Below are 27020 nucleotides of genomic sequence, written 5' to 3' on the forward strand. Positions count from 1 at the left end.
AACAGCCAATCAGCGTAAAACTGCCTGTGCTCCCTGCTCGCTCTCTCTCTGTCTCCTGGAGGAGCCACATACAGTACACGACGGCAGATGTCAAGTGAGTAGTTCAAGGTAATGCAAACGACTTCGCCAAAATATTAGTAAATGCCAGTCTACTATAACTCACATGTAACATTCTATGTTATATAAACACAAGGGGCAGTTCTGCTCACCACAGTAAACTGCCCTGCGGCTCAAGCTAACCACTTCCCCAATGTCACAACAGTTTATTTGCTTTGTGAACGACATGGCTCCTGAGAGATGTTGCTGATAATATAGGGAAATGGTGATAAAAATAAGACGTGAGTTAGTGCCAGTGTGTGCGTGTCTATGTGTAAGCCACGTAATGAAGAGCTCAACTCAACTTTATTGAGAGAGCACTTTTAAACAACCACCGCTCCTAGTGCTGTACATGATGCAAAAATTGACGGCAAAATACTGCATGTGAAAGTCCGGTCTTGGAAACATGCTTATTTTTCTGGCTAGTAGCAGCGTTGAGGATGCACGTTTATGTTTTTGAACTTTAAAACAACGATGTGTGTAAGATAAACATTTCAGTTATAGTTGATTTTTAGAAAACTATTTACTGTAAGGAGATGTTTGTTTTCATTGAACTATAAGACATGCAGCTGAGCCTGGGAGCTCCCTGCACTTTTTTGTGAGACTTAAAACAAAGTTGTTTATTTTTTAAGATCTAGAAATCCTTTAACATCTTGTAAATCACTAAGGTTGTTTAATAAACATGGGCTTAAAAGCAAGTGTTGGAATTTTTATTTTTCAAAAATTTGACACCATTTTACCCCTTTTTTCTACAAATAAATATCGGCTTTCGGCCTCCTTGACTACTAATAATCGGTATCGGCCCTGAAAAAAGCATATCAGTCTATCCCTAGTGTTAATACAGTAAACACACTATTTATCAAGGCTTCCTCCATTGTCCTCATGCCATGACTTGTAAATAAGTCAGCCAAAATAGCAGTAAATCGCTTGGCAGAGCCCTCTCCTATTGGCAACGCTTTCTAAAGTCACGACGGCGTCGCCGTAAAGTGTTTCAATACGAGGGTATTTGCAGTTGCCGATGACAGCGTTGTGGCAGACGGCAGACTACGCGTAGCACCCCCCAGCAACATCAGAATGATTTAAAGGTTAGGGTTGGATGTAAACGTTCCAAAACCCCCCATAAAAGCCTATGACACCTGCGCGGCAGAAAATAGAAAGCCGTTGTGTCGTGTGTGGAGACGGAACTTCTGCTTATACACACATGCGCGCACACGCTTCTTTGAATCACAATTCTCGTCTACATTTCTGATTAACGTGGTACAAATGTTGAACTGAATGATACGGATGTCTCTTAAATTAAAATAAATTAAGTAAAAAAAGACACAAAACTCGGCTCCCCACGGGAGCAGGTTGTGTGCAGTCTGAGGACAGCTAGATTTCTGATTAATGAGTCAAAACGTTTGAGTCACGTCTAGATATGTACAGTATTTATCTGATCTCCGTTTGCTTTGGCTGTCGGCGTAGTTTACTGGGTGCTGTCTCCGCGAGTGATTAAACAGGTTTGTCGTGTTGCCATCTGACGTCCGAATCGAGTCTCTGAAAACGTTGCAAACAACTGGTTTGCGCTTTCTCCTCCAAGGAAAAGCTAAACTAAATCGACACTGTGGATGTGGAGTTTCTTTTTGGGACCAACTCTGCTTCGTGGTGACTTTCCGCTATATAAACAAACAGGGAGGCGGGGAGTGTCACGTACGGGTCAGTGTGCGTGCTGCAATTGGTTGGTCGGGTATGCGTCAGCAGCTCTGAGCCGCCGAAAAGCCTAGATAGACCAAACCGACGTCGGAGGTCGTGAAGCATCGTGGCGTCTGAATGCGCCGTCTGATTGGTGCAGCGGCCACCATCGTAGTGTCGTAACTCATCAGTAAGCGCCTGGGCGGCGTTTACGCATGTTGACTCTGCGTCGCCAGTCGTGACATTTGGTCACTCTGATTGGCTGTTAGCTAGCAAATCAGCGCTTGGAGCACCAACGGGACGTAACAAATGCAGATAAACAGTGAGCACGCCTTCGCTGCCTTAATCTTCTTACAAGTACAAGAGCGAGGGTTGACAATTTAAGTATTTCGCAATACCGTGTCAAGAACGTGATGGTTTACTTCGCGTGGGAGTTCATCGTGAGCGAATAACATAGCTGAATCCATTGTTTACCTTTTTATAATCCGCCCATGGCCAACAGCTTTCCGGTTGGATTTTTCAAACCATGAGAAATGATAGCAACCGCCACCGATGATATGGAAGGGTATTACATCTTATGCATGTGCAGAAGGTACTTTAATGGTAAGCGTCGCTGTCGGACGTTGCGGTGTATTTTTCAAGCGTGACGTGCCGACAGCCGGCGCAACACCGCAGGGGGTAAGTGTCTGTCACTGTTGGTCAACGTCGTTTTGGTCTATCTAGGCCTATAAAGCTAAACTGTATAGAATGTGCCCTGTAGACAATCAAACAATCTTTCAGCTTTATGAGATCGTCAACACGTTAAAGTCCTTAATGATCTAATATCGCCATATCGCCCACCCCTATATTGGAGCATATTTTCAATTGAAGAAATAAAAAAGGGGATTGTTAAGCCATTTTGGAAGGAGACTCTTCAAGGAGGAGCTGTCCTCCTCGCCCTCCTCGCTTAAACTTAAAGCACAATAAGCACTTGTTTGTTTAATGTGTTATTTCTTCATAGTGAAGTATATTTTCCTTATTTTTATGTTGTACTGTATTTATTTTAAACAACGCACACCAATTAAAAGTTGAAAAAAACTATTTAGATATTATAAGATGTAAATATAATAATTTAGGGGCTGGAACGGATTAATTGCATTTCCATCAATTTCAATGGAAAAATTTTCCTTACAATTGTTTCAACTTCCAAAAAGGGTTAGGGATAACCTTTTAGTAATTTCCCTTTTCTTAAGGTCCATTCTTATTGTTTAGAGGCTTATTTGCGTCTTTGGGAAAAGTTCAATGTTTCTGTCAACACACGTCTTCCGCATTCATTCAACATAGCCACTTTTGGCATCTGTGATTGTGTGAATGTATTAATTAAAAATGAACGCTACATATGAATAAATACACTTTAAATAGATTTTTTGGGTTGAAAATTAAATTATTTTCGGAAATCACAATTACAACGGCAACTTGTGATTGGACAATCATGAATGCAAGGTGGAGCTTCTGCCTAAATATGCAACAGCTTCCGTTTTCATTTGTGAAGGAATATCACTAGTTTTCACAACACAGCAATGCGTTATGCATGTTGGCAAATGAATTACAACATAAATCCATATGCTTGTCCATGCCAGGACCGTTTGTACATCGAAAATAGTACGCAAAAAGAGGTAATTTTCCTACAAAAACTTTGTAACTCAAGTACATAAAAAAGGAGCATTCGTAACTCGAGATTCCACTGTACATTTCTCCTATCTGGGTCTAAAAGGTTTTTGCAAAGTGGTTACAGTCAGACCTGTATGTGACAAGTGTACTGACAAGTACACCCAAGCACTTATTTCTGTGTTTCGTGACTACATGCTTAGTTTAGCAATTATCACCGCTTTGCCAACTTGCTCTTACCGTCCTTCCTTCGTGATAACACTTCTTACAGAACTGTTGCTTTTTAATTGTCATGGAGGTGATGATTAGTGGCTTCTGCTAAGTTGACACTGTATGCAAAGGAAAGCTGAACATCTATGGCTCCGCATCATGGTTAGAGACGTTAGCTACCCACCCGTAATTCATAACAGTAGCGGAGGCTCCGCAAACCAGTGTGCAACAAAGCATTCGAAAAATGAAAAAAAAGTGAGGTGATTCTGGCGTAATGACTTCACTTTCAGTGATTTCTCTAATATGGATGATCCATAACTTTTAGCAGTTTTCTATTATACAAATTAGTCAAAATGTTGTCAACAATTGCTCACTTCTTCGAGAACACAATATTGCAAACGTACTTTATTTCACTGGGGACTTTTTCCTCACTTTCTCTTGGTGCTGGCCATACATTTTGGACATATTTATCACACTGAGTAGCGAGGACGAAGAGAGATGCAAAGATGTAATTAACCTGTAGAGGTGCGCGATATACTGTATCGTCATTGATATCATCGTCAATCTTGCTTTCACGATGTGTAATTTTACATCAAGTATCAAGTATTAATACAGCCTCTAAAAGCATAACGACTCGAGTCAGTCGATGGCCGCAAAGTATGAGGAAATGCTGAAAATCAGGGTGCATTAGCGGCAGAGGAGGAGGAAATGATAATCATTTGCCAAATCAGCGGGCAGGACCCGGTCACGTGACTCTGTCCACACTGCATAAGCTGTTTCAAACATGGAGGAGCTGCGATTCATAGCGGGGCGCGAGTCCACTTCGTCCGTAGTCTGTAAATGATTTGGGTTTGACAAGACTGACGTCGGTGGGAATAACATTGTTAGATGTGCCAAGACGGTCACCGTGAAGAGCAATTCTGTTACATCACGAGCCATATGGATTACGAGGAAAACTTGTCGACCGCGCAAGCACGCTACAGAAAAGCTTAGACACACACATACACACTCAAAAAACAGTCACCAAGTTGAACAAATAAAAAAAAAAATAAAAAGGCATGCACGAACGCAAACACACTTTAGCGAGCAAGTCAAACGTGACATCCTGGATGAGCGCTTAACATTCAGTTTACACACTTGTAGTCTGCATCATTTATAACTAGCCTGTATTCCCGAGGCATGTTGCACAAATTACAGCGGTTTATTAGTGTGACGCCAGGATAGACCCAAACATGAATAAAGTCACAAGTCTACATGACAGAGCAATGAATGAGTGGCAAAATGCACTTTGAGAATGGGTGTTGTCATGACGTCACATATCAAATACATTTTTTCACATTCTAATTGCTTTAGTTAACACCTTTTTCTCATTCTGATTCCTCTAGTAGTTGGCAGCGGTACTCCAGTACTTACTGCAGCTCAAAATGTCACATCATTATGGAATAACATCAGAGACATTTAAATGACATAAATATTCCCAAAAATCAATGTAAGTCTATACATAATTTTTTGTTCTTTATTGTTGAGTATTGTCGTAGAATATCATTATGTTTTGCAGAAGCTGTATTTAGCAATTTAAACAAAATGTTCACAAACGCTGTCTATCCACAACTGGTCTGTGAAGCAAGTGCAAATTTAAAGTATTTTTTGTAGAATATCGTCAAATTATTGTTATCGAGTTTTTTGAAAAAAAAAAAAAAAAAAAAAAAGAGATTTGTTTTTTTTTTTTTGGCCCATATCGCCCAACCCTATTAACATGCATTACCGCAATAGGCCGGTAGGGTCCAAATCTCTATCTTCAGGGAAATTCATACCTTATATTGAAAAATGAATATACCGTTTATACCGCGGACCCCTAATCACAGTTGATGCTGGGGCCCTCGTTAAGGTGTGCCTGGCATGCGGTTGGTGCCGACTTTGCCTTACATACACAATAAATTGACTTGTGGACTGCACACTCAACATATGGCCTGTGGCCATACTACAATGAAAACGCCCAAGCTCGTCTGATCTCGGTGAGGACCAAAGGAGTGGAGGGCGGTGTATATTGCATACACATGCACTAAAGCAGCCCACGAAAACATTTACCAGCCCCAATTAGTACTTACCTTTCATCCTGTGAATTCTTGGAGCTCTTGTGCTTCAGCTCACGGTGTGCAGTACGCACCTTCTTGGGTTTAGAGTCACCATACTCCTCATCTACAAAGAAACAGGTGTTCTAAGTTCAACATCCATGTAAATTAGACGATCCATCCATCTATGTATGGCGCTTATGCTCACTAGGGTCGCGCACTCACATTCACACACACAAGTTAAATCAGGGATCCACAAACCACGATACTGCCTTCACCTTTGTCTCGGCCCCCTGAACAATACGCATTACGCATAACTGGTTGCATCCTTCCCAAGAAGACTCATGGCTGTACTAGCTCAAAAGGGTGCTTCTACTCAATAAAATGTGTCAGGGTGTGAATGCTTATGACCATATAATATATCAGTTTTTCTTTTTTAATAAATTTGAAAACATTTCTACATTTCGGATTTTTCTGTCACGATGGGATGCTGAGTATACATTAATGAGAAATAAAATGAACTTTTTTTGATTTTGGCAAATGGCTGAAATGACACAGAAAGTGAAACATTTCAAGGGGTCTGAATACTTTCCGTAACCACTGTATGTATGTATGTACGTATGTACGTATTTACGTATTAGGGATGTTCCGATCAGGTTTTATGACACTGATACTGATCATGCATGAGTGAGATCGGCCGATAACGATTCTGATCAAATGGAATATCTGTATATTTTTCAATTTATTTATGGTGACTGCTATTATTGTTAGAGGAGAAACCCGCCTCCATTGTGACTGGAGTCTTACCAAAACGAGTCTGAAATATGAAGACAAAACAACACGGACACCCAAGGATGAGTTTTACTGGCCAGGAGAGATGAACGACAGCAATTTGGGTCAGATCTCTGTTGTCCCCCTCTTACCTGATCCTTTTATTGAGAATCACAATGTAAATATATGGTGAATAGTTGAATTTTGCTATTGGGAATGAATGGTGAATTTTTTGTGGCTTTTTTTAAGGGTGAATAAATTGAATTTTTGGGAAGAAGGAATTGCTGAAAAGCGTAACCAATGATAGTTGAATGAGTTGAATCTTGTGAATTTTAAATTGGAATGCTGTAAATGTGAAATGTTGAATGTGCCATTGGAAATGAATGGGTTTTTTTGGGGTGCAAAATGTAAAATTTGGGAAAATTTGTGAAACAAGAAAAAATGGTACCCCGGTAGGCATGAACAATAGGCAACAACAATAGGGACCTCGCAGCAGTTGCTGCTCTGGCCCTAAATATCTTTTATCAGATGGACCTAAGCCTATTATAATAGGCTACAAACTTCTGTTTTTAATGCATGTCTCTCTCTCCTTAGTTTTTTTTATGTTTTTAAGTCCACCTAGATGTTACCAATGACAACAAAATCAGATGACTAAACATAATACAAATATACAATAAATGTCAACTTAGTTCTAGGTTAGCCTATGGCACTGAGTGTTTACCTTAAACCCCGGTTCACACAGCAGGATAATTGGCCTGATTTTAGCCCCAAATCTCGCCTCCCAACAATCGTAGGTTGGCCCCAATAATCATGGCCGGAGGTGTATTTTAAAATTGTGGCTCTAGTTTTAAGAAATGAATGCTTTAATGTGATAATAGTCATTCCTTTTGGAACTCTTAAAGTATGTTTTCTGTAAAAGAGTCAATTGAATTTACAGAAGCGGCACGTGGTAACTGGTTAGCACGTCCGTCTCTCAGTTCAGACGTCGTGGGTTCGATCCCGGCTCTGGCCTCCCTGTGTGGAGTTTGCATGTTCTCCCCGTGCATGCGTGGGTTTTCTCCGGGAACTCCGGTTTCCTCCCACATTCCAAAAACATGCTTGGTAGGTTGATTGGACACTCTAAATTGCACCCAAGTGTGATTGTGAGTGCAGATGTTTGTCTCTGTGTGCCCTGCGATTGGCTGGCAACCAATTCAGGGTGTCCCCCGCCTACTGCCCGAAGACAGCTGGGATAGGCTCCAGCACTCATTGCGACCCTTGTGAGGATAAGCGGTATCGATAATGGATGGATGGATGAATTTACAGAATACATGCACGCCATGGTACATGGCAAGCATGGTACACCTCTGCCTGTTATTCTTATCAGTTTTGATGTTACCAACAGCACCCGCGCCCACAATAGCCATCCAGGATTTCTTCTCCTGCCCCGAGGTGGCTATGCGTGCCCAGGATTTGGCACCAGCATACACATAGCCACGTTGTCGTCCCCTTTTAACAATCTGATTCCATTTGGGCGACCCCCATAAAGCAGTTGAGGCTAGCGGCGCTTACCCGGCACGAGAGGGACTTCCGGGAGGCTAGCCTGATGCTATTCACGGAGTCGTGGCTAACAACGCTAACGCCGAACGCGGTCGTAGAATTGGACGGCTTCCAAATCATACGCGCGGACAGGACGCTGGAGATTGGAAAGAGGAAAGGAGGAGGGCTGGCTGTGTTTGTGAACGATAGATGGTGTAATCCTGGGCACATCACGATTAAGGAGCAGCTTTGCAGCAGGGATATTGAGCTGCTAGCTGTTGGCATGAGGCCATTCTACATCCCGCGAGAATTTAGTCACGTGATCGCGGTGACCGTCTACGTCCCACCAGCTGCCAGCAGCGACACAGCCTGTGATGCCTTGACTGCAGCAGTGAGCACGCTACAAACACAGCACCCAAATGCCCTGGTACTCATCTCTGGTGACTTCAATCATGCCTCCCCTTCCTCCTCTCTGCCTTCATTCACACAGTATGTCACCTGCCACACCAGAGACAATAAAACACTGGACCTTTTCTATGCCAACACCAAGGAGGCATACACATCACTGCCCCTCCCCCCGCTGGGCAAAGCTGATCACAACCTGGTGGCTCTCCAGTCTGTGTACAAACCTCTGGTCCGCAGGCAGCCAGCTGTGACCCGCACGGTTCAGAGATGGTCTGGAGAGGCCGAGGAGGCCTTAAAGGACTGCTTCAGCACAACTGTGTGGGAAGTATTCAGCAATGCTCACGGGGAAGACATTAATAGTCTTACGGACACTGTTACAGACTATATAAATTTCTGCATGGAGAACACAATACCCACCAGGACAGTAAGGTGTTTCTCCAACAACAAACCCTGGATCTCACCAGACATAAAAGCTCTCCTGAAGGAGAAGAGGAGGGCTTTTGCGTCAGGCAACATAGAGGAGCGGAGGACTGTGCAGCGCCAGCTGAGGAGGAGGATCAGAGAGGGGAAAAGGTCCTACAGGAAGAGGATGGAGGAGCAGCTGCTGCAGAATAACGCCAGGGGGGTCTGGAGGGGCCTGAAGACCATCTCAGGCCACGGACAACCCAAGACCCGGACTGGGGGGGACCTGCAGTGGGCAAATGAGCTGAATCTCTTTTTCAATAGGTTCGATCAGATGCCTGCCTCCACTCAGTCTCTCCTGCTGCAGTCTCCACCTACTCCTCCTGCTGGGCGTGTCACCCCCTCCCCTCTTTTCTCCACAGTCTCCAGCTCCCAGCTACTCCAGATAGCCACCACTCCTTCCTGTCCAGCCTTGGCCTTCACAACATCTCAGGTGAGGAACCAGCTGAAGAAGATGAAGGCGAGGAAGGCAGCCGGTCCAGATGGCATCAGTCCCCAGCTCCTCAAATCCTGCGCAGACCAGCTGTGTGGAATTGTCCAGCACATGTTCAACCTGAGCCTGAAGCTGGGCAGGGTCCCCCAGCTATGGAAAACATCCTGCCTGGTCCCGGTGCCAAAGACCCCCCGCCCGAAGGAGCTCAACAGCTTCAGACCAGTGGCGCTGACGTCTCACCTGATGAAGACCCTGGAGAGACTGGTCCTTGTCCACCTGCGCCCCCTGGTGAGCTCCTCAATGGACCCACTCCAGTTCGCATACCAGCCTGGCATCAGTGTGGATGATGCCATCATCTACCTCCTCCACACTTCACTCTCCCACCTGGAGAAGGCGGGGAGCACTGTGAGGATCATGTTCTTTGATTTCTCCAGTGCTTTCAACACCATCCAGCCCATCCTACTGGGAGACAAGCTGGAGCGGGCGGATCCAGGACTACCTCACAAACCGGCCACAGTATGTGAGGACACAGGACTGTGTGTCTGACGTGCTCCTCTGCAGCACGGGAGCCCCACAGGGAACTGTCTTGGCTCCCTTCCTGTTCACCCTCTACACCTCGGACTTCAACTACAACACCCCTACCTGTCACCTGCAGAAGTTCTCTGACGACTCTGCGATTGTCGGCCTCATCACAGGCGGAGATGATCGGGAGTACAGAGAACTTACTCAGGGTTTTGTGGACTGGTGCCAGCAGAACCGCCTCCTGATCAATGCGGGGAAATCCAAAGAAATGGTGGTGGATTTCGGTAGGCGCCAGCACTCTTCACCTGCACCAGTGAATATCCGGGGAACAGATGTTGAGAGAGTCTCAACTTACAAGTACCTGGGTGTTCATCTGAACAATAAACTGGACTGGTGCGACAACACAGACGCCCTCTATAGGAAGAGTCAGAGCAGACTCTTCCTACTCAGGAGACTGAGGTCTTTTGGGGTTCAGGGGACACTCCTCGGGAACTTTTATGACTCGGTGGTTGCATCGGTCATCTTCCAGGGAGTGGTCACCTGGGCAGGCGGCGTCTCGGCCCGGGACAAGAAGTGGCTTGACAAACTGGTCAAGAGGGCCGGCTCTGTCCTGGGCTGCTCCCTGGACTCTGTGGACTCGGTGGGGGACAGGAGGATGTTGGCCAAGCTGTCATCAATGCTGGGCAACCCGGACCACCCCCTCCAGGGCACCCTAACAGCACTCCACAGCACCTTCAGTGACAGACTGTTACACCCTCGCTGTGCAAAGGAGAGATTCCGCCGTTCCTTCTTGCCTGCTGCTGTCAGACTCTTTAACAAGAACATTGTGTAGTCTCTACAAACTGGCGGTCATTAGTGCAATTGTGCAGTCCTGCACCTGAGCTCATATCGTGCAATACCCAATATTCCCCACTACTGTAATACCGTGCAATACTCAACATTCCCCACTACTGTTAGTCTAGTTTTATTTTTATCCAATGCTGTTCCTTACATTTCACTACAGCACTGCAGCACTGTCACTTAGAGTATTTTTTCCTCTGTACTATGTACAGGCCGAAATGAGTGTTCCTCATATTTTTTATGTAGATGTAGGTTGGTGTGTATACACATGTGTATATACACATGTTACTGCGTATATCTACATAGGTTTGATTCTAAATGTTTGCCGTCAATGTTATACATTAATGGCCACACTATGCCGCCGCCCCTGTGTGACCTATATCTTTGCTACTGTAACAATGAAAATTTCCCCACTGTGGGATCAATAAAGGCATTCTTATCTTATCTTTTCAAGAAACTTACCAATGTCCACTGCAGAATGGTAAAGGGTAGAAACACACTTTTTTTCTGATGAAAGAAAAGGATCAAACCTTTCTTTTGATACGTTCCATGTTTATATACTGTAGCTACAGAACAACATTTTTTGTAGGCCTTAAAAAATGAGTCAAAAAGGTCAGAAAAGGCTGGGATCGGTGCTTCCCATTTGAGAACATCGTCTGGCACTGAATGAGTTAACCTTGCAAGGTGAAAATCAAGCACATTAAATACTCGCCTCAATGTATCGTGAGACGTAAACCACAGTGAAAGCTAGCGTGGCAGCATTAGCTTTGAGTTCTGTGAACTCCCCCCCCCCCTTCCAGCCTCTACTCTGTCCCCCTACCCTTCCGCTCCGTTCTCTATACAGAAATGACAAGTAAAATTGCAGCCTTTGCGGCCGACAACCATCCATTGACAAAGGGGATGGGTGGTTGATGAACAGTCCTGTCCGGCTGATAAAAAAACATTCTCTGACATATATGGGACATACGCCATGAACCACCAAACATTCCTCATCATCATACTCAGCTACAACATGTTAAGAAAATATATTTTTTTCAATTTCCCCTATACATTTGTGAGGCCCAGTGCCGTTATGAACCACTGGTCTACAACATAGAAGGCTATTTGGATAAACCAAGAAGTCACATTCTGTTTTATAAATAAATAAATACCAGAGGTGGGCATTCCACCAGACTGACGGACCGGTCCATCAGTCCGTTTTGCTAAGGATCGATGGGATATCTTTTAAAATAGACGGGCTGACGAATGGCGGAAAGGTTTTTTTATCCGTCAGTCTAATCGTTACTAACTGCGTCCGTCAGTGGCGGACGCCCGTTTTTCTGACGTTTTTTTTTTGGGGGGGGGGGGTGTGATGGCCGACTGAAGGACCAACTAACTTCTGACGGACTTAAACGGCGGACTGACAATTCCAATTCATTCAGTATGTCGTGAAAAATTACGGACTGACGAATGACGGACGAGTAGCCTGGCCGCTGGACAAGAGACAAATGACAGATAAGCAAAATTTTGCAAAATGCCCAGCTCTGATAAATAAAAACATGGTGCTATAGGAAATGGAACAGGAGTTTAGAGCACCTTTTAAAAAGTGATATATTGCTGCTTGACACAAAACATTAAACTAGTTAAAACACTGCCGCCATCCGCCAACACTGCCATCCATGAAGAATTCTAGTGGTAGTAGTAATAGACTAAAACAAAAACTCTTACCTGCATCGTCAGACTCGTTGAATTGTGAGTAGTTCACCACTTTTCTGTTCCTGCAAAGAGGTGAAGAAAAAACTATTTACTTTGCTCTGCACCTTTGACAACAGTCTTGTCTTATTTAGTTTGGGTCCTGGACAAAGGTATAGGTGAAGGCAGGGGTGGGCGATATGACAATATTAGATCATTAAGGACTTTAACGTGTTGACGATTTCATAAAGCCGAAGGATCGTTTGATCGTCTACAGGGTACATTCTATACAGTTTAGCTATGTGGCGGCTCAAAGCCGCTGACGCATGCCCGACCAACCAATCACAGCACGCACAGTGCACCGTACGTGACACTCCCCCGCCTTTGTTTGTAATAGCGGGAAGCTATTGCGGAAAGTCACCACGAAGCAAAGCTGGTCCCGAAAAGAAACTCCACATCCACAGTGTCGATTTAGTTTGGCTTTTCCTCGGAGGAGAAAGCGCAAATCAGTAATAAAGTTTGCAGAGAGTCGGTTCGGACGTCAGATGGCAACACGTCAAAGCTGTTTAACCACTTGAGGAGACAGCACCCAAAAAACTACGCCGACACCCAAAGCAAACGGAGATCAGACACATGGTAGCCAGAGGCAGCCACTAGCTACAAGCTAACACAACCCACAGTAACGCAGTCATTCAACAAGGGCACTCCATATGAAAAAAAAAAGCAAGCAGTGTAAAGAAGTAAATGAGGCAGTGACTTATTACCTTGCTGAAGACATGATTCCCATTAAAACAATGGAAAACGAGGAGTTTAAAGGACTCTTAAAAGTATTAGACCCGCGTTATGAGTTGTTTTTATGTTTACATTACGTTGCATTTTATGTTTACATTCACTGCACATTTTGATAAAAATTGGCACTATTCAAATTAAAACCTGTTCAAAAAGCTTATCTGGCTTAAAATGTCTTTTTTTTTCTTTTAGGGTTTTATATACATTTTAAATGTTTTATATGTTTAACGTGAGGAAAATGGTAAAAAATTTGCATATTGGTTTAAAAAAACGAAGTAAAAAAAAAAAGAATCATAATAAAATCATGATCGTGATTTATTTTTGATATTATTATCGATATTTTTGCCATCGCCAACCAATAGGTGAAGGTAAATTTTAATTCAAAACTATCATCGAACCCCAAAATATTCAGAGTCATTTAAATGAACAACCAATTACAATGCATATTTTTCAAACAAAAACAACAATGATAAAAATAAATTTAAAAATAAATATATCAGACAATATAAAAACACTGTGCAGTTTACAACATTATGATTCAAGGAAGATTGATACAATAACTCTTTCTATTTTTTATTTGCCAGAAAAAAATTTAAATGTGCATCTGTCAAAGTAAAGCGTGGATATTGAGCCAAAAGCAGTTTTTTTTCTTTGAAGAGTATGAAAGATAAATTAACTATGAATATATCCATCCATTCTCTATACAGCATATCTGTTCAGGAAGGCGCTTGAAACCACTAGTCCCTCCAGGATTTCGCAGGCATTTTTTAGGATTGCTGCGGTAAAAAATGACTGATTTCACTGGCAATTTTCCTAATAGTGGCAATAATAGTTACGATAAGTTGATTTTTTAAAAATTTTTTTTGCTCAAAACCTCGTTTACAATCAAGCAAACCTTTTAGACAAATTTTAAGTGGATTTTTACAAAAGATGTTTGAAAAAGCAACAGACATTTACAAATGTGTATATTCTTTATTGAAAAGGTATATTTAGCACACATCTGTCAGCATCTGGAGTTGAATCAAATATGATGGCAACAGTCTTTTTTCAATGCGGCTCCCCAGTGCTTCTTTCTGGTAGACTGCAGCTACATATTTTTTTAAGCTGATGATAACCAGCTCCTCCACTGATGACTTTCTCTCTCAGGGATCTTCTCATAGCTTGGTGGTCACTAACTGACAGTAGGATGTTGATAGCTTCACAGATCTGACAAGATAGTGAAAACTTTAGCACTCAGACTTTTTTTCCCCAACCTTGATAAAATGTAATATCACATCATCAGCCTGTACTGTGAAAAAACTACAGGTGGGCAATATATCAAAATTTTAAAACAATTTGTGAATTTTGTTAGGATCAAGTGAAAACATGCAATACAGTAGTACATTTACAACCATTTTTAGTGTAATTATAATAAAGTATGATTTTGAGCACATGTAACATTTTGTACACTAGGGAATTTGTGATACTTCAGTTGATAATTTTGCACATATTACAAATTTGCCAGATGACTAAACTTCGACTCATTTAAAGACATGTTTAATGATTGATTTACATCAGCATATTGCCCAACTCTAGGCTTAATATACGTTATTCACATACACATTTTATATAACTAAGTTTCTCACCTTAATTCATTTGCTTCCATCGCCTCCGGGAGGATTTGTAGAGAGTGGATGTTTCTTTCAAAACTTTTCACGTGTAATTGGAACAATAAAGTCGTGAAGTGCTCGTCGATGGATGACTTTATTTTATAATCAATTATTACACTAATTTAGAACTACATAGTTTACCCGTTTTCGTGCAGGTCCGGATACTGGTTTACACGGTCCTTTGCTGTGTTTTTAGTTGGTATGGGTGCTTTGCGTTTTCTCTGCTCTCTGCCGTCAACGTCCCCCATCGTATGAAGCAGGATGTGACGTAGGGATCTTCTTCTTCGTGATTTCAGACACCCTTCTATTTCCAGAATGGCGCCATTTCAAGCAAAATAACCCCCAAACTTATGTGAAATGTTCATTTTTAAAACATAGTTGTTGCAGGAAAGTTACGGTGTTTAAACAATGTTGCGGGAAAGTGCGATTTCACAGGATTTTCTTGATTTTGCGTTAATAATTGCGATTGCAACTTGGCGAAATTCTGGAGGGTCTAAACCAGGGGTGGCCAACCACTCAAAGGCAAAGAGCCAAAATTTTGACTGTTAACGCAAAGAGCCACAGCCATACACATACACTTGGTACCTTGATTGTCGAATGTAATCTGTTCCATCACCACGTTCAAACAAGCCCTTCACACACACACACCATATTGCTCACTTTGTGTAAAAGAGAAAGTTTTCCCTCACAATCCTGACAAGGGCCAAATTACATTTTCATCAGACAAACCTGCTGTAACAATATCAAGAGCTCACGGTTTGGTATTATCACAGTATTGATGTCACAATATGATATTTACTGCAATGTTGTGTGAAAGCTCACACATCCTAAAAACAGTTGGGTTAAAAATAACACAATTTGGAGTCAAAAATGGACCGATCCAGTAATTGGGTCAATTTGACCCACCTTCTTGCGTTGCTTTGTACAAAACAGCTACATTTTTTGGGGGTTGTTTTGTACAAAACTACCAATTTTTAGTGGTTGTTTTAAGCAAAAACAAACCCAAACTAGAGCTGCAAGTTATAAAGAGCCCTCGCAGCCCTAGCGATGTTGGAGTACCGGCACGTCGGGATGCTTGCACATCGGAACTGAAAAAATCAAAATTATCACGTGAATGAAGTTACAGCAGCTTTTGTAGTCAAGGTGAGTCCAAAACTGAAACTAAATTCAAAATGGCGGACTCCCTTGGGTTTATCGTATGGCTCCAAGAGGCTTTTTTGTAGGTAGGTCTCTTCCTGTTTCATATACTACCAAATTTTCGTAGATGTAAGTGAAGCATACAAACGGGGCCGCTTTTTAAAAATATTCTAGGGGGCAGTAGCGAGTCATCTTTTAAAGATTGCACAGTTGAATAATTAATTATTGATTAATTTACCAGGCCTTCTATGTGTGTAAGTTTCATGAGTTTTCGTGCATGTTTACATTCTCAAAATCAGCATTGTTTTATTGGCAAACTGGGCATTACCATGGCGACAGCTTTTTTGCAAAAAATGTCAAACTTCGTGTTTTAACATCATGAAGGACTAAACACTCTTCCGAGCAAATATGAAGGAGATCTGGCTAATCTGCCAGGAGAAAAACATGAAAAACATACAACATGTACTTCATTTAGCCAGTAGGTGGCGCTCCTACTATGATGAAAAGTTACTTTGTAGATGTCTTCAGGTGTAGACTCTCATCAAATGTGTGAAATGCCATTTCTTACAAACTGCATAAAAAAATAAAAAAATATTGATAATTTCATCAGGCCTGATGTATGTGCAAAGTTTTGTGAGATTCCGAGCACGTTCAGACCCTCTAAATGAGTGTTGTTTTTTTTCGCGAACTGCTTGTTGCCACGGCAACAGCTTTTCCCAAAAAATCACAAATATCGTATTTTAACATCAGGAAGGTCTACAGAGTCTTCCCAGCAATTCTGAGGTCGACCCGGTTAAGCTGCGAGGAGAAAAAGATCAAAGAAAAAAACATGTACTTCCTTCAGCCAGTAGGTGGCGCTACCACTACGATGAAAAATAAGTTTGTAGATGTCTTCAACTCTTGGCTATCATCAAATATGAAAATTTTCGAGAAATTTTGATGATCTGAGTCAAGTTAAAACTGTATTTATTGTCACGTTGAATAAACAGATTTTGCGGCACCGTCAAGGCCACGCCCTTCACCGAAAAGTCACGATATTCGGCGTAGAGCAAGATCAATGTCTTGAGGCCTTTCTGACAAATTTTCAGTTGGATTCGTTCAACAGGCTTCGTGCAGTAAATAGAAATGTAAAAAAATGACAATTTTTGTCGCCACTAGGTGGCGCTATATGTATAATAGAATATGATTATATAGATGTCTTCAGGTCGCGACTCTTTACGTACAGGTGAAGTTTGGGATTTTTTTGAGCATGTGCAGGGGAGTTATTAAGGTTTTTCTCCTGTATGGCAAAGGAAAAAATGTACGCCAAATTTGATGCCAGTACCCCGTCATATATTTATCAAAAACTCAAAAAAAAATTCCCAGTGTTTTCCCCAGGTCTTAAGATGATAAATCCGAAGTTTGAAGTCAATTGGAATAATCCTCCGGGACATGGGTGCAAAAGTATGCGCCCTGTAAACGTGCAAAAATGATCCAAAATTGGACATTCAAAAATTCATAGCTCACTTCCTGTACACTTTAGACTATGGCTGTAATGGACTTTTTTGTACGCCTCGGGGTGCTACACGTGCCTGCCAATTTCCGTAGGCCTAGGTCAAACAGGTTGGAATTCTATTTTGTTTTCCTACTCTAGTTGGCGCAACAGAGCCATTTCTTTTGTATCGTTTACGGCGACTTTAAAATACTAAATTTTTCCCCAGGCCCAATGAGACTGCAAAGTTTGGTGAGTTTTCGTGCAAGTTTAGGGGTTCAAAAATGTGATCATTTTGACGGAAAAATAACAACAACAAAAAAAAAAATAATAATAATTTCTACAAAAAAAACAGGGACCTCGCAGCGGTCACTGCTCGGGCCCTAATAATAATAATAATAATAATAATAATAATAATAATAATAATAATAATAATAATAATAATTTCTACAAAAACAATCGGGACCTTGCAGCGATCGCTGCTCGGGCCCTAATAATAATTTCTACAAAAACAATAGGGACCTTGCAGCGGTTGCTGCTCGGGCCCTAATAATAATAATAATAATAATAATTTCTACAAAAACAATAGGGACCTTGCAGCTTTCGCTGCTCGGGCCCTAATAATAATTTCTACAAAAACAATAAGGACCTCGCAGCAGTCGCTGCTCGGGCCCTAATAATCCTTACAAAAACAATAGGGACATCGCAGCGGGTTCGCTGCTCGGGCCCTAATTAAGATGAAAGTACATTTAACTTGTATTAAACTTCGCAGCTTGTACCAACATTCCTGACATGTTTATAAATGATTGAGTACAGTAAGTATTCCCACCTACGGACCTCTGTCAAACAACAATTCCCTCACCCGGAAAAACAACGTATGCATTAAATTTTCTACTCCCATATTACATTAACGATCGATTCCTGACAACGAAAGTTCCGGTATCCAGAACAAATAGTGAAGCCCGCAGTGAGCGCAAACTCAAGCAGTCCCCGCTCTATATTATGGAAAAACTTTGACCGCTCCGCCATCATTAGATCAAACGGAAATTCCCTCACTCAGAAAAAAAACATATGCACTAAATTTTCTACTACTATATTAAGTTAACGATCAATTCCTTACAACGAAGTTCTGGTATTGTATCCGGAACCCATAGTGAAGCCCACAGTTGCGCAAATTCAAGCAGTTCCCACTAAGGAACAAACTTTGACTGCTCCGCCATCATCGGATCCAAAACGATGACATGTAAGTTACTTCTTTGGCATGCGTTTTGCTGGAATTGCAAAAGATTTAAAATGTATTAATTTACATTTTCGTCTGTAGCTCATGGCGTCCAAACGAAGAAGAACGGTAATGACCGTGGAAGAGAGAGTGAAATGCATCCGATTAAGCAAAGCTGGACACAAAGTAAAAAACATCCAGGATACACTTGGAGTCGGAAAAACTCAAATCTACGAGAAAAACAAGGAATCGATTCTGGCTCTGTGCGATTCCAGCAGTTTGCCTGCTCAGAGGAAATTGCTTGCGGCTCGAGGGATGAAGTACAGTGGCGTAAATGAACGTTTCCTTTTGTATGCACAAGAATCACCAATAATGATTGATTGATTTATTGAACATATAAACACAACATGAAAAACACAAAGAAAACAAAAAACAAAACAAACAAATCAAAATAAAGGGTCAGTACTTATCTTAATTCAGTACAGTTTATATGTTCAAGGGGAGTAGGAAAAAATAAAAAACTTGTCAAGTCCTACCCCTTGTTCACTATAAAATATTAGAAATCATATTCTATTAATATACTAAGGTGGGTTCTTCATAAATACATAAACACATATAACTGAGCATAACCCATAACTAAAAACTAAACTAAAAACGCTTATTTTACATATATACAAAGTAAACGCTATAAATAGAAACAAAAAACAAATGTATAAATATAAACAGACATGCCCCTATTATACACGTGTATAGATAATCATATTCATAAACCAAAAACTAAAGACAGTTAATTAAGAGTTTCACTTTCATTTCCTGTGTCTATACTTGATTTATAAACCTTTTAAATACTGAAAATGATTCCCAACTTTTCAGTTGTATATCATAATTATTCCATAAATTCACACCTTTTGAAGAAACACACATTTGCTTTATGTTTGTTCTTGTCCTTGAATTTTTAAAGACGCTTGTGCCCCTTAACCTATAACAACCTTCTCTGATTTTGAACAGCTTCTGGATACTGTGGCAAGGTTGATTATTGTAGGTTTTATATATTATTTGTGCTGTTTTAAATTCAAGTCATGGAAATTGAGAGTATTTAACTTGATAAATAATAGATTTGTTAGTTCTATATAAGATGAGTGGTTAATAATTCGTATGGCTCTTTTTTGTATCTTAAAGATAGACTGAGTGTTTGTATAATAAGTGTGACCCACACCGTATGTCAGGTATGGCAGTAATAATGAGCAATATAATATACATAAAGATGCCTTATTTAGGATATCCTTGGTTTTATAAAGAATACCTATAGTTTTTGAACATTTTCTTTTAACATTTTCTATGTGTGATTCCCAACATAATTTTTCATGTACAATAACTCCAAGAAATTTAGTTTCATATACTCTTTCTATTTCTCGGGATGTGCGCGACTAGTCGTTTAACCGTCTGCGATTTATTAAACGTTTTGTATTTTACTAGTCGGTTTAATGCGGCATTAAGTATCACGCATCTTGTTCCACACCTCTGCCTCGGTCTCTGTTAACATGATGAGCACCAAGAGAGAGAATTGGTCCCTCCTCCCCTAAAAAATCCTATTTTTTGTGTAAGCGTTCATATTACATTAAAAATGCGACCTCTGTCTTGTCTGCTGTATGAACACATGCGTCGTCAAAGTGGCCCGCCTGCGAGGAAGAGACGACGTCATACCCGACGTGTTTGCGGAAGTAAATTTGGTCCAGCATGTCGGGGCATTCAAGCGATTAGGTAGCAGGTAGAAATAAATACAGTATTTGGGGGAAATTATGAGGCGAGGCTTTATTATCTCATTTCATGGCGACATCACTAACGATGATGTCACATCATAACCGTGCGTAAAAAATGAATCGATCTGAGCCGTGGCTGAATTACTACGATCGCCATAAAGGTCCACTTTATGCTTCACGTTTCAAGTGGGATTAAATTAAAGTAAAATATAAAGTCAATAGTGTTACTCAAAACAACTTTGCAGATTCGATCCCCCTGCTGCCTGCGCGGAGCGCATCTTAGGCTCGTCAATGTCGTATACAGTATGCGACCAGGCCATGCATTTTAAACTTTGAATTCAAATACGTATTAAAATTCAAGTTTTCGTCCTTATAGACTAGTTGACTAGTCGCAAATAAAATTTGAGACTAGTCGGCGGGCAAATTAGTCGAAATTCCCATCCCTATCTATTTCAATAAAATTTATGATAATTTTGACTTTTTGTTTAATTTGTTTGGGACTTAAGATTAGACACTTAGTTTTGTTTAAATTCAGAGATAATTTATTAGTGTCAAACCAGTTTTTTAATACATTTAATTGAATTCTTTTTCCACAGTCTCCAGAAGCTGCTCAAGGTTTTCTCCAGAGCAATACAAAGTTGTATCATCAGCATATAGAACTTTTTTTTAAAACTTTACAAACACAGCAGATATCATTAATATAGAGTATAAATAGTTTAGGGCCAAGCACTGACCCTTGAGGGACCCCATGAGTTATCTTCAACTTGTTTGATTTTAAATTGTTAAACTGTACATACTGTGTCCTGTCATTTAGATAGATTTGAACCCATTTTTTTGCCAAACCTCTTATACCATACCACTTAAATTTTTCCATTAATATATTGTGATCTATTGTATCAAAAGCCTTTTTTAGGTCAATGAAAACACCAACAGTAAATTCTTTTTTATCTATACTGGTTGCGATTTCTTCCACAAGTTCCATTACTGCCATAGTTGTGGTCCTTTTTTCTCTAAAACCATACTGGTTTTCGCTTAAAATATTGTATTTTGTAATGAGATGGTCAAGTCTATGTGAACATAGTTTTTCCAGAATTTTTGAAAATTGTGGTAGTAACGATATTGGTCTATAATTAGTAAATAAGCGTTTCTCTCCACTCTTATAAATCGTAACAACTTTTGCTGTTTTCATTTTTGATGGGAAGACACCAGTTTTAAATGACAGGTTACAAATATATGTCAAAGGTTGCACAACATGTTTTATAATACTTTTAATTATTGCCATATCAATATTAAAACAGTCAGTGGACTTTTTCTTTTTTAGTGTTTTAACAATATTTTATATGTCATTTACAGCATTTAGGGACATCATTCTGTATACATTTATCTATTTCATATTTATTTTTATTTGACTCTGGAATTTCTTTAGCTAGTTCACTCGCAACATGAATAAAATATTCATTAAATGCATTAATTATATCTGTTACCTTATCAATGACGATATTATTCTTTATAAAATATTCTGAATGGTTGTATTTTTTAAAGCCATTTCTTATATGATTTAATATTCTCCATGTTTCTTGTGTGTTACTCCTCTTCTGTTCTAATAGTGCTTGATAATATTGTCTCTTGCTAGTTCATGATGTTTACTAATTTATTTCTATATTTTTTATACTTAAGTAGAGCATCTTTTGTTTTTAAATTTAAAAAACGTTTGTATAGCAGGTTTTTCTTTTTACATGCATTCAGTATGCACTGTGTCATCCATGGTTTACTCAAGCTTTGACGCTTCCTGGTTACTGTTTTTAATGGACAATGTTTATCGTATAGGGAAGTTAAAATTGACAGAAATGCTTGGTACGCAAGATTAGGGTCTTCCTTCGAGTAAATCTCTGCCCAATTTTGATTTTCTAGGTCCATTTTTAAGGTAGAAATAGTACGTTCGGTTCTAAGTCGTGTTTCTGATCTATAAATTACTTGTTTTATTTTTTGTTGAAATAATTTTGAATAATTGCAAAGACAGGCAAGTGATCACTTATATCATTTAGAAGTAGACCATTTCATAGTCAATTTTATTAACAAATATATTATCTATTAGTGTGGCTGTATCTATAGTTATTCTACTAGGTTTTATAATTACCGAAAGAAGACAATTGCTGTACACTGTGTTAATAAAGTCAATTGTTTTCTGGTGGCCATTTGGATTTAATACATTAACATTTAGGTCCCCACAAAATAGTCACAGTTTTTTATCATTAGAATCGCTAAACATGTCCGCTAATTTTTTATTGAAAGTGTCAAGGCATGATCCTGGTGTTCGATAGACACAGCTTATGATTATGTTGGATGATTTTTTTTAATGCGAATCTCAATAGTTAAACACTCCATAATATTTTCCATAGAATAAGTCAAACCTTCAATTATATTACATCTCAGAGTTTTGTTAACATAGATTGCGACACCGTCACCTCTCCTATTCTTTCTATTCATTGTGAACAATTCGTATCCTCCATTTGCATATTGCTTATTTTTTTCATCATCAAGCCACGTTTCAGATATGGCTATTATTTGAAATTTCTTTATACTACTCAAATATTTTTTAATTTTGGTGAAATCTTTATAGAGGCTTCTGCTGTTTAAATGTATAATTGAGAGAGCATTGTCCATTTTTAACTGACCATCGGTATAATACTCACATCCAATATTAGTTTTTGTATAGAAATGGTTATCTGGATCTAGATTATTTTCAGGAGCAAAAGTTTTATGTTCAACATATTCAGAAATTCTTAAATGTATTTCTACTGTATGTGGATTTGCCATTCTTTGGTGTTAGATTGATTGCTCAGACATGATGTTCAAATAGTCACTCAGCGTTGGCATTGTTAATATTGGACATGTTGCTGCTGTCTTGGCGTGCTAGTACGAGGGTGAATTATAAGTTTATCGTAACGTAGAAAGGCAATCTCTCCTCTGTCACGTGTTGCTGCTCCAGACATCAGTGATGATCAACGGGACAGTTACTTGCAATTAGCAACAAAACTGTATGACACGGAGACAAACATTTTCATACAGCAAAGAATGAAGCCAACACAACAACTCAAAATAGACAATTTTTTTCCTAATTCTGAGAAAAATCAACATTAAAATACAGTACAGTTTACGCTAGTTAAGTACAGTATTGTACTGCATTGGTGTTACAGTATATTTTTTCAACAGTATTTGGACCATGTTTGTTATACTGTACTGTATTTTGTTCATATACCTGTACTTTATAGTGCAGTTTTTGTTTAATAAAATGTGTATTATTATTATATTGCTTGTGTTGTTAACTTGTTACACATGTATTCTGTTAACATACTTGCACGTTTATACAGGACATGTATCGTAGTCGTTTCCCACATAAGGAAATTGTGTTATAAGGAAAGATTGGACATTGCAAATATGATTCCTTACTAGAGAATACTTACTGTAATTGAAATTGAAGGCGATACTGTGGCCTTTTTTAGCTGTAAATGTGTAGTGCATTTTAAAATGGAAGCCAAAACTATACACTATGCTGCGTTGCACTAACAGTTTACAATACTGAAGTGTACCAAACTGTTTTCATTTCGGTCAGTATTTCTGTATTGAAGGTTTTAACGGATTTATGAAAAAGAATTAGCCCTCCACACCCGTATTTAATTTTTTAAATATTACTGAATTTCAACATCTTTGGTTTTCTAAATATATGTATATATTTTTTTTCCTATAAAGCAACAAAACACTTTTAGTTCCTTTTCCCTGCGTATTTGCAGCCAACAATACTTGTGATTTGTTTGTTTTATGGTCTTTATTCAGAGCTATATTTATAAATGTTATCATTTACCGTATTTTCCGGACTATAAGTTGCTCTGGAGTACAAGTCGCACTTTTGGAGGAAATTTATTAATTTAAGAACAGACATGTCATTTCAAATACTAACAATTTAAAATAAAATAAAAATAGAGACAACAACAGGCTGAACGGTATGCTTACGTTACATTAAACAACAACCTGTGGGGATTTAAGGTCTTGTTTTTTGTGATTAGATTTACGACAAATTGCCCCGCCCCCTTTTGGGGCGTGGCTTATGTTATGTTTTCGGTCTCAGCAGTCTACGTCACGGGAGGGAGTCAAGCCTGGTAATATTGCTCGCTTTGTCAGTTTTGCAGTCTAAAACTGAACAACCGCTACCAAAATGCAAATGCACATTACTACTCTTGTCCACTTCAACCTGTGAAAGTATAAAAGTGTTCTGCACAATAGCTTGGATTTATTGACAAAATGTGATCTCATCATGATCAACTCCACAAAATCAAAAAATACCGTGGCGATTGCTCCTCCACTTTCACAAGCTGAAGCGGACAAGAGAATGAATGCGCACACGAACCCCGACTGGTTATATTTCTGACATTTAGCGACGCTAAACTCGTATTTCCCCACCCCTCTTCCCTCCCCGGCGAACAGTAGAATAACGGTACAGCTAATAGCAACAAGTAACTTCAGGCCATTAAAACAAAAGGCGTTAGCACAACAACATTAGCTCCTTACTGTCCGCGCAGCGTGTTGAGGTGATCATGAGCCTGCGTTGTTGTTGGGTTGCCTCCCAAGCAGTCGCGTGTGTTGTGAAGCGGCGTCAGAGTGAGGTAAGACCTCATCGAACACCAGGAGTTTTTTGAACGTGCGCATCCGATTCCACAACAGAGTGTGGAACGCACCATTTCGGCTGTTACGTTCCATTGGACGGCGTGTTCGTGTTGTCGGTCGAAAAACTGGGGGCATTCCTAAACCAAATAAATGTGCACGTCCACTCATTCCCACTTCAGTCTCTGTAAATATCCTGACTGGTGTTAAAGGCCTCGCCCGTCCTAACTGTGATCAGCAAACAAGCAGTGTTTTTTTTGTTTTTTTTAGCAAAGAAGCAGTGTGCGCTCGTCCCAGCATAAATCTATGTAGCTCTGCTCACTTCCACATTTCCTGATTCTCATATAAATCAGCCATGGAGAGGTTAATCCTTTTGATATGTGGATGTGGTCATTAGTAAGGATGTCCACATAAATTTTGGTGCCAAGTGATCACCGCTATTGGACGTTATAAGCAATGAAAGTACAATGATTTCCAATGGAGAGTTTGTAATCGGTGACACCAGTGACCCTGACTGAACAAGGATAGAACGGTAGGGGGCGCGGCCATTTTCCTCTTAACAAGAGGCATTATTCATGGAGTCGCTTATTTCCTAATTTCTCCCAAATGTATTGATAAAATAGAAAAATGACAAATCTTTTCATTTTCCTGATCAAAAAAATATATAAAATGAACTTGTTAGTGAAAACATCGCCATCCCGCCCTCACCGTCCCTTTAAACTCACCTAAATGGTCATAGATCGATTAAATAAGTCTTTTATTTATCACCGACCATGTAGAATGTTTCCAAGTCTCCCAAAGTATTTATGATGTATTGATAGTAGGGATGTGCCCGACTAGTCGTTTAACCGTCTACGATTTATTAAACATTTTGTATTTTACTAGTCGTTTAAACGTGGCAAGTATCACGCATCTTGTTCCACACGCCTCTGCATCGGCCTATGTATTAATCAAGCTGAGCACCAAGAGAGAGTATTGCTCCCCCCCCCCAACCGCTACACTCCGTCCCGTTCGGCGTCTCCTGCAGTTCTTGCCCGTCCCGGTAAATGACCAATAAAATCAGACTTCGCAAAATTGTGTTTTATGTTATATAGCAGTGGTTGCAAATTATTTACTGTTATTCATTGTGCATTCATATGCCTATAGGTAAGCGGAAGCGGGACAGAGACACCCTATTCACTGATGCATTGGAGCGCATGGAGGAAATGAGCCAGGCCATGTTTATGGAGGAAATCAACATGCACAGGCAGGAGTTCCAGTCTCTTCAGGAGACCAGAAGGCAGGAGCTCCTCCTCTTCCAGGAGACCAGAAGGCAGGAGCTCCTCCTCTTCTAGGAGACCATCAAGAACAATTAGAAAAATGCACAACTGGAGCGGGAAATTCTGAACGAGACCAGAATACAATAGCGTGACTTTAATTTGGGCTTTCTGGATGTGATAAATAAATTTGTGTTTTTTAATTTAAATATTTAACTTTTTTTAATAGAAATAAAAACTTGCAAAGCACATTGTATTTTTTTATTTATTTAGGAAAAACAAATAATGCAAACAAAATATGTCTAATCCTTTACATTGGTGTATTTAAGAACTGCATAATAGCTGCACGGGCATTGAGCCCCATCAGGATGCTGCAGGACAATAGTGGTGTCAGCCCATTCTCCCAAGAAATCATCCCCATGCTGTTCACACAAATTGTGTAATACACAACATGTTAAGACCATAGATTTAACTTTGGCCAGGTGGCAGTCATTCCGTTTTAACAAGCATCGCCACCTACCCTTCAGCCTATCAAATGCATGTTCCACAGTGATTCTGGCTCTGCTTGTCTTGTTATTATAAACTAACAGTTTGGTGGTCAGCCTACCATTGGCAGTAAAAGGCTTTAAAAGCCAGCTTGTAAGGGGATATGCTGCATCGCCAAGCAGGTCATATCCTACTTCCTGTCTGCATATGTTTTTTGTCTCTTGAGGATGTAGCAAACCCTTATCCACAAGATCCCATAACCCAGACAAACTCTGG

The 27020-nt window shown here is 40.1% G+C and overlaps 1 protein-coding gene and 1 long non-coding RNA gene across 2 annotated transcripts in view; one reads left to right on the forward strand and one right to left on the reverse strand.

The window, feature by feature from the left end:
- The window catches only part of LOC147141610 (uncharacterized), a 26537-nt gene extending 30 nt beyond the window's left edge, over positions 1 to 26507 (forward strand). Inside the window, exons 1-2 of the long non-coding RNA XR_015088108.1 lie at positions 1 to 108; positions 26149 to 26507. The exon at positions 1 to 108 is cut by the window's left edge and continues 30 nt beyond it. This is a non-coding gene — a long non-coding RNA (uncharacterized LOC147141610). The remainder of the gene's footprint in view (positions 109 to 26148) is intronic.
- Positions 1 to 27020, reverse strand: part of nucks1a (nuclear casein kinase and cyclin-dependent kinase substrate 1a) — a 77287-nt gene that overhangs the window by 37516 nt on the left and 12751 nt on the right. The window contains exons 2-3 of the mRNA XM_086040437.1: positions 12355 to 12404; positions 5733 to 5823 (exon numbers count right to left, since the gene is read on the reverse strand). Coding sequence (XP_085896563.1) covers positions 5733 to 5823; positions 12355 to 12404 — 141 coding nt within the window. The remainder of the gene's footprint in view (positions 1 to 5732; positions 5824 to 12354; positions 12405 to 27020) is intronic.

Source organism: Filicampus tigris, chromosome 9 (assembly GCF_054856515.1).
Source record: "Filicampus tigris isolate MCC_2025a chromosome 9, RoL_Ftig_1.0, whole genome shotgun sequence".
Taxonomy (NCBI): Eukaryota; Metazoa; Chordata; class Actinopteri; order Syngnathiformes; family Syngnathidae; genus Filicampus; species Filicampus tigris.